This window comes from Nelumbo lutea, chromosome 2, assembly GCF_056320005.1.
Source record: "Nelumbo lutea isolate HS-2025 chromosome 2, American lotus-T2T, whole genome shotgun sequence".
In the NCBI taxonomy this organism is placed as follows: domain Eukaryota; kingdom Viridiplantae; phylum Streptophyta; class Magnoliopsida; order Proteales; family Nelumbonaceae; genus Nelumbo; species Nelumbo lutea.
In genome coordinates this window covers 40252890-40264748 of record NC_142685.1, presented here as the reverse complement: position 1 = coordinate 40264748, position 11859 = coordinate 40252890, and the positions used below count along the sequence as shown (strand labels likewise).

The 11859-nt window shown below is 38.3% G+C and overlaps 1 protein-coding gene across 8 annotated transcripts; it reads left to right on the top strand.

Moving 5' to 3' along the window:
- The first annotated feature begins 294 nt into the window (after positions 1-294).
- On the top strand, positions 295-11538 carry LOC148870043 (protein SHOU4-like). Of its 8 annotated transcripts, XM_088968133.1 has the most exons (8): positions 411-542; positions 629-684; positions 2145-2360; positions 2523-2619; positions 2690-3634; positions 8549-8704; positions 10682-10893; positions 11074-11538. In XM_088968133.1, the coding sequence occupies exons 4-8, from the start codon at positions 2551-2553 to the stop codon at positions 11264-11266; spliced, it is 1575 nt and encodes a 524-aa protein (XP_088824259.1). In that variant the 5' UTR covers positions 411-542; positions 629-684; positions 2145-2360; positions 2523-2550; the 3' UTR covers positions 11267-11538. The 8 variants fall into 8 exon arrangements, with proteins under 8 accessions (XP_088824265.1, XP_088824260.1, XP_088824259.1 ...); XM_088968134.1 differs by lacking the exon at positions 2145-2360 and having other exon boundaries at positions 313-415; XM_088968132.1 differs by lacking the exon at positions 2145-2360.
- The last annotated feature ends 321 nt before the right edge of the window (positions 11539-11859 follow it).

Below are 11859 nucleotides of genomic sequence, written 5' to 3'. Positions count from 1 at the left end.
ACCACTAGCCTTGATACTAACCGCATAGTATTTTAAACATTTTTATACTTCTTGATAGGAGTATAAGGGATCTGTTAGGAGATTTTAATATAAGGTCCACTTGCAATTGTGTAAAAAATGTAAAAGAGGTACTTCTTGCCAAACTTGAGGAGAGGGAAAAACTAAAACCAGGGCATTGTTGGTTGGCTTCTTGCGTGTAAGGTTTTCACCCTTCCATGGGTAACGGCAGACAAACTAACCACAGTCAATGCTCTCGCTGTGAAGCGAAGATGCTGCAAGGAGTGAACCAGCTTCCACAAAATTCGAAAATGGCACAGGCAGTGGCAGTTTCGACATTTTGTAGCAAAATGAGGGGTATTTGATTCATTCATGTGGGAGAAAGACTAGAAAACTGCAGAGAAAGGGAAGGTGGAAGGTGTGTTTATAGTTTATACTTGTTTTTTTTTTTTTTTTGTTTGAAATATATTATCTGTTTATTCTCTCTCTGCTTGGAGATTTTTTTTACAAGAAACAACCAAATTAAATCTCTCTAGATGGCAATGGTAATTCATTGTAGACTATGTATTATAAACTTTGATTGACTGTGTGTCTCAATATCTTCTGATTTGGACTTCATTGTTCCGTGCAGGTGTGTGAATCGCTCCCATTTTTATTGTTTTTTCTTCTCCAATAATTTGCTCTCTGGTTCGTTATCTCTTTCTTCCACTTGTCTGCTACCGCTCTAAATCCTGATTTAGGGTTTCTGATCTTTCTCATTCCATTCACTTTTATCAAAGTGGAAACGTACGTACATTTTGCTCCTGCTTGCTATTTAGGTTTTGGTTTGGATTCTGGATGTAGGGAATGGTACATTTGTGTAAACCACACCTAAAATATGGCGTCTGTGGTAGTGCCGTTTCGGTTGTTTGGCTGAGGAGTGAATCTCGTGAGTTTGAAGTCTGAGTTTCTGATTCTAGATATTGCCGTTGATTAGGTTTCACTGAATTTAATGGTTTCTAGGGTTTCTGATCTTTCACATTTTGGTTTTCTCTTTCGGAAATGGAAAGTTGAATATGGATTAGGGACATGGAAAGTTGGGTATGTAATGTGTCTCGTGATTTGGGGTTTGGGTTCTTTGTTTAGAATTCCAGATTTGGAACTGGTGGACTTCTGCGGTTATTTGCAGTTACATTGCCTATGATCTATCTCATTATGATGTTTTGGTTTACAAATAAGACAGCTGATATTGGCAGCGTTTGACCTTGAGTTATGTGAATCTTAGTTTTTCTCAAAAAAAGTTTATATTCTGCTATGTTAAGTGGCTTTACTAGAAATGGGATTCGGGATGCAATTGGTTTCACGATTTTAGGTTTGTATTCTGGATTTTTAATTCCGTCTGGGGACACACTGAGGTTTAACTGTCTGAGGCCGTTGATCTTGGAGATTACTCCCCCATTTTAGTTTTTAATATAGAAAATGGAATGGTGGTATGCTTTTCAGATCCTAGATGTTTGGAAGTGTTTCACATTAAGGTTGGACTGACGTCATATTTCAGATGGTTGTGGCTTCTGTGTTTTATTTCATGTAACAAAAGTGTTATTAATTTTGCATAGTTATTACCTTTTAAATGAATATTTGTTTTGTTTGTTCAGTCCCTTGATTTTGACTTATGTTGGGATTTTTAGATGTCTCACTGAAAATTTGGAATACAGGTTCCCATTCGATCTTCAAATTTTCTTGTGTATTTTGATCTGGAATTAAGAATCTTTTACACATAAATTCAATGTTTTATGGACATAGGCATGGGAGTCTGCACCCAAAATGTGTAATTTTAACATTATAAAGCCAAAGAAAAGGTTTAAAATATTATCTTTGTTACTTAATAACATTTTATAGAAAAATGGCGTTCATTATTTATTTATGTTGAATAAGCAAAGATATGTTAGATAGAAGTGCATTTAAGAACCCATGGAATGTCAGATTACAATGCATGTACACATGGGTACTTCATCCATTTAGGAGAGTCAATGAAACACTGCTTAAATGTGAAATGTAAACCAGTGTCAGCAGTAAGATTAGGAGATAGGCTATCTATTCCCAAGCTATTATTATGGTTCACATGATGCTGGGACAGTTTGACCAAGGTATGATATCCTATTTTATAGGAAGCTCCCGTAATCCAAGTTTTTTCCCAAAGCTGGTTTTCAATGTCTTTGAATGAAAGAGCAGTGGTCACTCGGTCTTGTGGAGAAGCCTAATTGCTGCTGTTGCCCCCATGTCTTTGTCCTTGGTTTTGGAATCCGAGGACAAGCATACATTAATTTGAAGTTGAAAAAATGGTTACTGAGGTCAAGAGTTTACTGGACGATATTTCAGTTCTGGTAGGAGCTGATGACACAGTTTTCCTCTTTCCATCTCTTTTTAGTTCATGCTGCAGCCACTGGTTTTTAATTTTATTGCTGTTTTTAGTTTGAGTTGCCATCATTTTAATTTTTCTACCAAAAAGAACATGTTTTTGACAGGAATGTATTTCTTATTTTCAGATAAATTCTGAATATTACATAAGGACATATGACATTGGGATGTCATCACTACCATGCTGATGATGTTAAAGATGGATACCTTACAGTGATCATGCTGGTACTGTCCTGTACATTGGTTATAACTGTATCAGTTGGAATTGCATTGAACTTGTGACTATTTTTGCCAGTTCCTTTGGTATCACAAAGTAAAGATGGGTTCCAGATTCCCATCCCATCAGCTCAGTAATGGCCTCTATGTATCAGGCCGTCCTGAGCAACCAAAGGAAAGGCCTCTGACAATGAGCTCAGCTGCCATGCCCTACACTGGTGGTGATATCAAAAAGTCAGGAGAACTGGGAAAGATGTTTGATATTCATGTAGAAGGCTCCAAGTCAAGGAAGTCAGGACCTCTAACTAATGCTCCTTCAAGGACGGGATCATTCGGAGGTGCAGCATCACACTCAGGACCAATCATGCCAAATGCTGCAGCTCGTGCAAGCTATTCTACATCAGGTCCTGTAACTTCTGGTGGGATCCCAGGCTCAGCTTCCTTGGTAACAGGAGGATCAAATAGGCAGAAATCCAACTCTGGACCACTTAATAAACACGGGGAGCCTGTTAAGAAATCTTCGGGTCCTCAATCTGGAGGAATGACTCCAGTTGTACGCCAGAACTCTGGTCCTCTTCCACCAGTACTCCCTGCAACTGGTCTCATTACATCTGGCCCTATTTCTTCAGGCCCACTAAATTCATCTGGAGGCCCTCGGAAGGTATCTGGTCCTTTGGACTCTATGGGATCAGTCAAGCTACATAGCACTTCAATTGCTCACAACCAGGCTGTGACTAATCTTAGCCAGGAGGATGACTACTCCTTTAAGGGGAGTTTCCCAAAGCCAATATTGTGGTCCATGATTTTGTTGTTTGTGATGGGTTTCATTTCGGGTGGTTTTATTCTTGGTGCTGTCCACAATGCCATTCTTCTCATTGTTGTTGTGGTTCTCTTTGGTGCTGTTGCTGCACTTTTCACATGGAACACTTGTTGTGGAAGAAGAGCTATCCTGGGTCTCATTGCCCACTATCCAGATGCAGAGCTCAGAACTGCAAAGGATGGGCAATATGTCAAAGTCTCTGGGGTATGTATCTTCTTGAGGAATGCTGACACATTTTTTCTGCCCAATCAAGAATTATTCTTGATTGTTTATTTAATGTTTTAAAAAATATTTGTACTTATGGATAGGAAAAAACATGGGATTCAGAAAATTGCTTTTACTTTCAAGATACCATGGAGAAAAGGAAGGACTTATAACTCTGATTTTTTCCACTCATTTCAGCCTTTCCCCTAGGAGAGGAAGTTAAAGGAGAAACTGAAGGAGTGATGGAAGAGGTCTATGTACATTAGATACTGACACAATCACTACTGATTTTTTAGACAACCTTGGGCAATCTGATGCACTGCCATATAGTTCTAATAATGTTGTTAAATAATATTAATGGCTATTTAATAGAGATTTAAATTAGAAAATTTAAAATAAAAAAGAATAGGAAAAGAATAATTATCATTAGTCTATTAAAGTTTATGTTAAATACCAGAAGTGAGGAAGGTTAAGAATTGAAGGTTCCCTTTTGTAATCTTTGCCCATGGAAAATGAGATTGTTTCTCTTACTTAGTGGGTTATCCTGCTTTCTAGCAAATTATAGTTGTCAAAGTCTTATGATTTATGATAAAATTCAAGACTCAAATTGTGAATCCCAAGGGTACCAATTCATATCTTACATGTAAATCCTCTTTTGAAAAATATTACAATTATTATTTGAATCTTATAGTTTGGTTTGTGAATTTTATGATGCATAGGATTCATGCTGTTTGAATCAATTCAATTTGTACCTAGTTCTCTACTTTGTTTTTTCTTTTTTTCTTTTTGTTTTAATTTTTCTCAAGGGGCTTTTGTCTTAAAACCCTTGTTATAATAAGACTTTGCTATATTAATTTCATATATGGTATATATGGATTGAAAATGGGGTAAAATTGCTTTTCTATATATATATTTAAGTTGTTAGTATCATCTTCATCATCATTTAAGCCTTTTCCCAACTATATGGGGTTGGTTGCAGGAATCCTATTCACCATTCCATTCTATTCAATGCCATATCCATTCTTAAATTATGGGCCCTTGAATCATTTCTCACTACTCCATCCCATGACCTTTCTGGTCTCCCCTTGGATCTTCTAGCCCCTTCAACTTGTAACAGATTACTTCTTATTGGTGATGTAATGTTCTCTACACGTGCCCCAACATCCTAGTCTACTTACCCTCATTTTATACTCCTAGGTTCATTCTAATAAGTTCCTCCTTGGATCCTATCCTTTCTACATTTCCCAGTCATCCATCCACAAGTCATTTTACCCTCATTATATATATATATATATATATATATATATATATATATATATATTATGGAATGGGTAAGCTCTCTGTTCAGCAAATGGAATCTATGGCGCTGCGGCCCAGTGGCCATTTCTGTGGAGGATTATCGGAAACCACCGCCACGCTGGCTGTGTCAGTTGAGCTGCCGCCTCCGCCCAAGGAAGAAGACAGGGTTGAGGTAGATGTAGGAGGGCTTGGGCTCCTTCTTGTATCCAGAACTGAGGTAGGCTCGCTGCCCAGACAGCTACTGTCCTTCCACTTCCCTCCAGATCGGAGAAATCTCTGCAACTTCTAAAACCCCCTTCCCCTACAAAAGAAAAAAAGAAAAAACTACTGAATTTTCTGCCACTTGTCTCAGCCTACTGTGGTCTATGGTGCCTTTTCTTTTAATATTTTTTTCCTTTTCTTATAGACTTGAACCCAATAAACCACACTGTATATTATATTAAAATAAATCAGAAAAATAAATATCAAAAAAGAAAAAATGTTGAACTGCCCGAAACCTTTCATAGTTTCTATATTCCAGGACTACCCTTGCCTCTTTCATTCATTTCGGATTCGTTGTTATTCACATTCAGCTAACCTCAGGGTGATTTGGTAATTTTGGACCTCGTAGCTTTCTGCATCAGGTTATCGAAATTAAATAGAATGATCAGCTTGACATTTCAGATATTTTCTCTGGTCGTTTAGGTCTAGTCCATGTGCTTAGCTCCTAAGCTTACAGTGACAGTACACCATTGTCAAGTGGCACGCATATAGAAGTGTCTAGAGATACCATGCTGTTCTGATCAAATGACAGAAATCTGCATTGGGCCTGTCTGTACTTTTTTGATATTTTTTCGACCTTCCCTTGGATACCTCCCAGGTAGACCCCACTACTGAGTCCGATAGATTGATCCATCATAGCCATTCAATTGTTGTACAAACACGATTTTTTGTGTAACCACTCCATCTCTGCCGTTGATGTGAATGAGTAAACAAAGCGAACGGTCATCCTTGTGTCAAAAACTCAGGAGGGATGTTAATAAAGCGAACATTAATTATCTTTTTAAAGATAATTAAAAAGGAAATATATATATATATATATATATAAGGGGTGGTCTCCCCTTTCACCAAATGGCAGTATTTCCCTTTCATATATATATAAGATTCTTCATTGAAACAAGGTTTGACCATCCGGTTTTTGGGACGACGGTTTGACCGTCTGGTTCGAATGGACGGTCCATTGACAACAAAAATTACAAGCAAAAAATTACGGAATCATTATGGCCACCGGTTTTCGGGTCGATGGTTTGACTGTCGTGTTTGAATGGACGGCTCGTTTTTTATTACTGAATTATCTCACCATTTCAAAAAAAAAAAAGAAAATCACTGGGAAGATTAGGAATGTAATGGAGAGCACACACTTTCCATTGATGGTGAGATGGAAAAGGGATCTGGAGATTGAAGCAAAGAATTTCTTGTTCAAGGAAAGATGTAATTGAGTTACAATGATTAAGATCGGAGAAGGCAAGAGAGCTTCCTTATTCGTAGTTGAAGAAGCTATCAGTTGGCTCAAAGGATTTGTCTATGGAGCTTCCTACACTGTTAAACAAGGTTGGAAGTGCTCATTGGGCGTAATGGGGAAGTATGAAGCAAAAGTACAAATAGAAAAGGTTGGTTTGTAGCTATAGTTGAACGATTCGGTGATAATAGAAGACAGTTTTTGTGTGTTCTAGAGGGTAAAGGAAGAAGTGGCTGACTGGCTTTTGTAGAGAAATTGTAGGAACTGATGCTGGCATGCTGCTAAAGGAAGAAGCTCAATGGAAGGAAACATGGGGTTTTTTTTTTGGGAGGAAGTACCTAATGAGTCCCAGTCAAGAAAGGAAGGAGCAATCAAAGGTTGATACAAAGCCTCAGTTGGCTTGCTCGATGAAAAACCAGAAGCTGGTGTTTGCAGAGAAAGGAGGGGATTGGAGCTAGAGGTTAGTTCTTACAGCCCAAAGAGACGTAGCAGACTTGGGAAAAAAATACTAGTGTATGTTGAAGAAACACAAGTTTAAATATCCTACATCCATTGTGCCGTTTGGTGATAGGAAAGCAATTATGGATGTGGGAGAAGAAGGGGGATTGGGAAAAGATGAAAGCTAAAAAGCCAGATGAGCCAAGGCTCGAAGGAAACCAAAAAGCCTCCTAACTGCCCAGCGGGGGTCTTCCCTTCTATAGAAAATAATTCAAATACCTTTGGAGGAGGAGATAAGCAAATGAGCATTAAATCATTTGTCAAGGCTTTAAAATCTGGGGCCATGCCATATCCCATGTGGGGACCACTTTCTAAGGAGAAAAAGGGGTTGGTCATGTTCAAACCAGTGCCTCAACGAGGAACCAGATAAATGAACTGGGTCGAGTAATTAACCTAAACAAAGGGGAGGCACGTAAGCCACTTAAGGGTCAGGTGACTTGAGATTCAAGGGCGGATGTGGTCTACATGGAGGAGAAGGAAAGGAATATAAGGAGCCAGGGGTGGTCAGCCGAGAGAAATTAGTGGTGGGGCTCGCCATTCGAAAAAGATCGATAAGGATTTTAAGAAGCCAAATTAAGTAAAAAGGCTGTAGGTAATGGGGGGAATATTTAGAAGAAAAGCAGAAATAAAAGAATTAGATTCGGAGAGTTTGTCGGAAAATTGGTGTGGCTGACAGTGAGATACGAAGCAGGAAAGAAGATTATCACAATCGAAGACGACAACAATTTTCAAGGAAAGAAGAGGAAGGAATATACAGTCGAACAAGATGAGAGGACCATTGGAGTTTGCTGAGGTGAAATCGCAAGAGTTTGACCTCAGTCATGGGTTGGATGTTTTAGATCCGAGCCAAAACTCTTTTTTGGCAGTGGCACAGGAGCCTAACAATGTTAGTGGAGGCTGTAGGTGGAGGAATAAAGTGTTCAAAGGTAGGGTGGAAGTGAACATTGGAAAGGCAGAGCTACCGATGACAATCGGAAACAGAAACATGAAGTATGATGAGGCTAGATTGAGAGTTTTAGAAATCAAAACCTCTGGAAGAAGATAACAGGACAAGGGAGGAGAAGAAATAGGGGTGGAGGAAACACTTTTCTTCAGACAACATTGCTGGCCTTGTAACTGTATTGTAAAATTTTCCTTTTAGCGTAAGTAGCATTCTTCTATCACAGAAGACTCTGGATGCACATCTCTATTTTTCCCGTTGCCCAGGATGAAGGTGGTGTGAATAAGATCAGTATTGGGTAAAGGTGCAAATATCTATTTAGACTAAGACCTGTTTTTAAGATCAATAGGCATTGGACCTGTAGAAGTATAATTGATGGCATATCAAGTTTTGTCTCTGTGGTAGTAAATATATGTTTTTTTTTTCTTCGTAAATTGTTTAGTGGTTGGTAGGTTGAGTTTCTAGCAATGGTGCGGTGTGGGCAGGCCTGGGTTGACTATTTCCTAATTTTGAAAGGTTTACAGTGTGATGCTTGGACCTGATGTTGAAAATTCTCAAAATAGTTACCAAGTTTACACTTGTTGATATTCCTTTCTATCTTTTTGCAATTACCCAATACCCACAAACATTCAATGGCATATTACATTGTTCAAGCTATTATGGGTTGTGATTCATGCAGGTGGTTACCTGTGGAAATGTACCCCTTGAGTCATCTTTCCAAAAGGTTCCCAGATGTGTTTATACATCCACAAGTCTATATGAGTACCGGGGATGGGATTCAAAGGCTGCCAATACTACACATCGCCATTTTACATGGGGGCTCCGATCTCTTGAGGTGAGTTCTTTTCATTGCTGCTAATTTATTCTTTTTTTATGAGTTAATAATTTTTGGTTGTTGGAATTAATTTTACTTTTAAGGATAAGGTTACAATTATTATAATAAACTATCCCTGCTCCTCTCCAATTCCTTTGTCCAGTTTTCCATGATAAATTTACTCTTTTTTGATAATTTCCATGATAAATTTGCTTCCATGTCTGAATTATTTCTTTTTGTCAATCTTTCTCATTCTATAGTAAGTACTTGTGGCAAATTGCTTCATAATGCCCTACACACTTAAAAATCTGTTCCTGTTCTGCTACTTTTGAATGGAAGTGTAAAAATGGACATACTGTTTGTGTTTCATCAATTTGGAAATCGAAGTCCTTTGCACCTTTCTATATGCAAATGCCACCCATGGATTGTTCATTCTATTGCCACGTCATGGGGGTGATGGCCTATGAAGTAGGGCTGATCATGGGCCAGGTTTAGCACTCATGAAAAAAAAGGCTTCAGCCTAGGCCCAGGCCTGGCCCAGCCTGCACCGCAGGCCTAAATTATAAACCCTGGTCCGGGCTGGCCTTATAGGCTTTCTGGGATTAATGAAAAAATTAATTATTTAGAAAATTTTAAATTAAAATAATATATAATACATGAAAAAAACCATTGCACAAGCCCAAACTAGGCTACTCTTGGCTAGTTTTTGGGCCTATTGCACAAAAATAAAGGCAATGGGCCTCATTTAATTCGTAAGCTTGGTTTATCTTGGCTTATTCTTTTTTAGATGGAGGCAGGGCGGCTTTCATTCCCATTCTTGAGCAATGTGGGACATGAGACAACATTCAATAGTGAGTGTTGCCATTGAGTTTTGTCCCAAGTCCCACATTGCTCAAGAATGGGAATGAAGGAAAGGTCATGCCTAGGACAAATCTCGTACTTGAGTTGACTCGTGTGCTGACACGTGTCAATTCATGAATATTTGTGTTAAAAAATTTATATTTTATATAAATAGTAAATGAAAGGTTCAAAGTATTGATATGTATTGGCCTGTATCGGCCGGTATGTATCGTATTGGTGCCTTCCCGATATGCCCCTACAGGGGGTGTTTCGGGTCGGCAAGTGGTTCAGGGGGTAGACCAGCCTTAAACCGGCCCCTCTGAGCCAGATTTGAAAAAGAAAAAAGAAAAAAAAAAAGTACTGATACAGTCCGATACGCCCTACCAGTGTATCGCCCTGTATTGATACTTTGAACCTTAAGTAAATGTTTAATATAAAATAAAATATATTTGCATACAAATAACATATAAAATATATAATATTAAGTATATAATTTATTATATAATGCATAATATAAAAATATTATACATTTAAGAATTAATAATATATATTATATTATATTGTGGACTGGGACGGGCCCAGGCTGGGCTTGAAGTGTTAGGCCCAAGCCCCACCAGAATTTTCTGGGCTTAATGTAGGCCTGGGCCAGGCCGGGCTTGCACACAAAGACCTTGGCCCAGGCTCATAAATTTATGAGCTTGCTGAGCTGGGCCAAGAATGGTCACCCCTACTATGAGGCATTCAAATAGGATCACATTGAAGTTCCTTAGTTCAATTGTTTTACTTTCTTTGGTCTTTAACTTTTGCTAAATGAACAGAAATAGTAAAAAAAAAAGAAATTCTTAAATAAACACTTGACAATTAGAATCTATTCTGTCTGTCCATGTTAAACACACAAGTTTTTACTTGTGAATTCCATGTCTGCACATAGTCTATGCTGTAATCCAAGTGATATCTATGGAAACTGGCTTTAGCTGGGAACTGTATCTGCTATATGCCCTTCCCCTCTTTAAGGGTTACACTGTTACAGTTGACATGGAGGGCATTATTTATTGGAAGCAACTTTTCTTCTTGTTGAGAAACATGACCTAGCATGAGTGACACCGTATGTTGATGTTAATCTGTGCCTTCATTGACACATTCTGTTTATTTTGGCAGAGGCACGTGGTCGACTTCTATATTTCTGATTTCCAGTCTGGTTTGAGAGCATTGGTCAAGACTGGCTATGGTGCCAGAGTGACACCATATGTTGATGAGTCTGTTGTTGTTGAAATCAACCAGTCAAATAGAGACTTATCTCCAGAATTTATCAGGTGGTTAAGAGAGAGGAATCTGTCAAGTGATGATCGTGTAATGCGCATGAAAGAAGGGTAAAAGTTCCAACTCTTGCATCTGTTGGTTTAATCAAGTACATTATTTATCTTGGACAAAATGTGGATCCATTTCTTTATGGAAAATGGTTCAAGAAAAAAAAGAAACAGTTGATTTATTCTGAATCCCCAAGCTGGCGTTTGGTAAGTAGTTAAGTTGTTCGTTCTATGTTTGGGTAGGTACATCAAGGAAGGCAGCACTGTCAGTGTGATGGGAGTTGTTCAAAGGAATGATAATGTGCTCATGATCGTTCCTCCCCCTGAACCCTTTTCAACAGGATGCCAGTGGGTCAAATGTATCCTACCAGCAAGCCTTGATGGCATTGTTTTGAGATGTGAAGACACATCAAAGATTGATGTCATTCCAGTGTAATCAGAGGGATTGGGAAGTGGTGTTTTCCTTTTTAGTGCCCTTCCAAAATTTAGATTGTTGGTACAACGGTGGCAATGATGATTATGGTGATAATTTTTAAGATGAGATGGTGTTTTTCCTTCTTAATTTGTTGTATAGTTCTGTGTCTTCTTTTCTTCTTTTAGGGGTTGAAAGCTTTTGTAATTCAGCTGGCATCATTATTGTAACAGAGAACTTGAGTTGTTTGAAGAGGTGATTGGTTTTGGGTTTATGCGGAGAAGTGTTTAGTCAAATATTGAGTAGAATCTCTCTCTCTCTCTCATTCACACACACAGACACACCTGAACGTGTTTCCAAGTCCTACATGTATATCGACGGTCTTAAATATTTGAGGTCAAGCAATTTTTATTGTACACAGTTACCTCCACTTTCAAAAAAGTGAATAATCTCCATTGAGAGCAAAAAGTACTTGTATTGGGATTTATATCAATATGCACCAACCTTTCTAATTCGATTTCCCAACTTAAATAAAGACTCGGCATAATGACTTTTAGGTTGCATTTGGTACAAGTGCAAAAAGTTTATATGCCGATGTAAATGCAAATTTGGTCAAA

Bases quoted from the DNA above. Each gene is read 5' to 3' on its own strand.
- LOC148870043 (XM_088968139.1), top strand. From the start codon at position 2,551: ATGACATTGGGATGTCATCACTACCATGCTGATGATGTTAAAGATGGA. The intron at 2,620-2,689 runs GTACTGTCCTGT...TATTTTTGCCAG, and splicing joins ACCTTACAGTGATCATGCTG to TTCCTTTGGTATCACAAAGT. The intron at 8,705-10,681 runs GTGAGTTCTTTT...TTATTTTGGCAG, and splicing joins GGGGGCTCCGATCTCTTGAG to AGGCACGTGGTCGACTTCTA.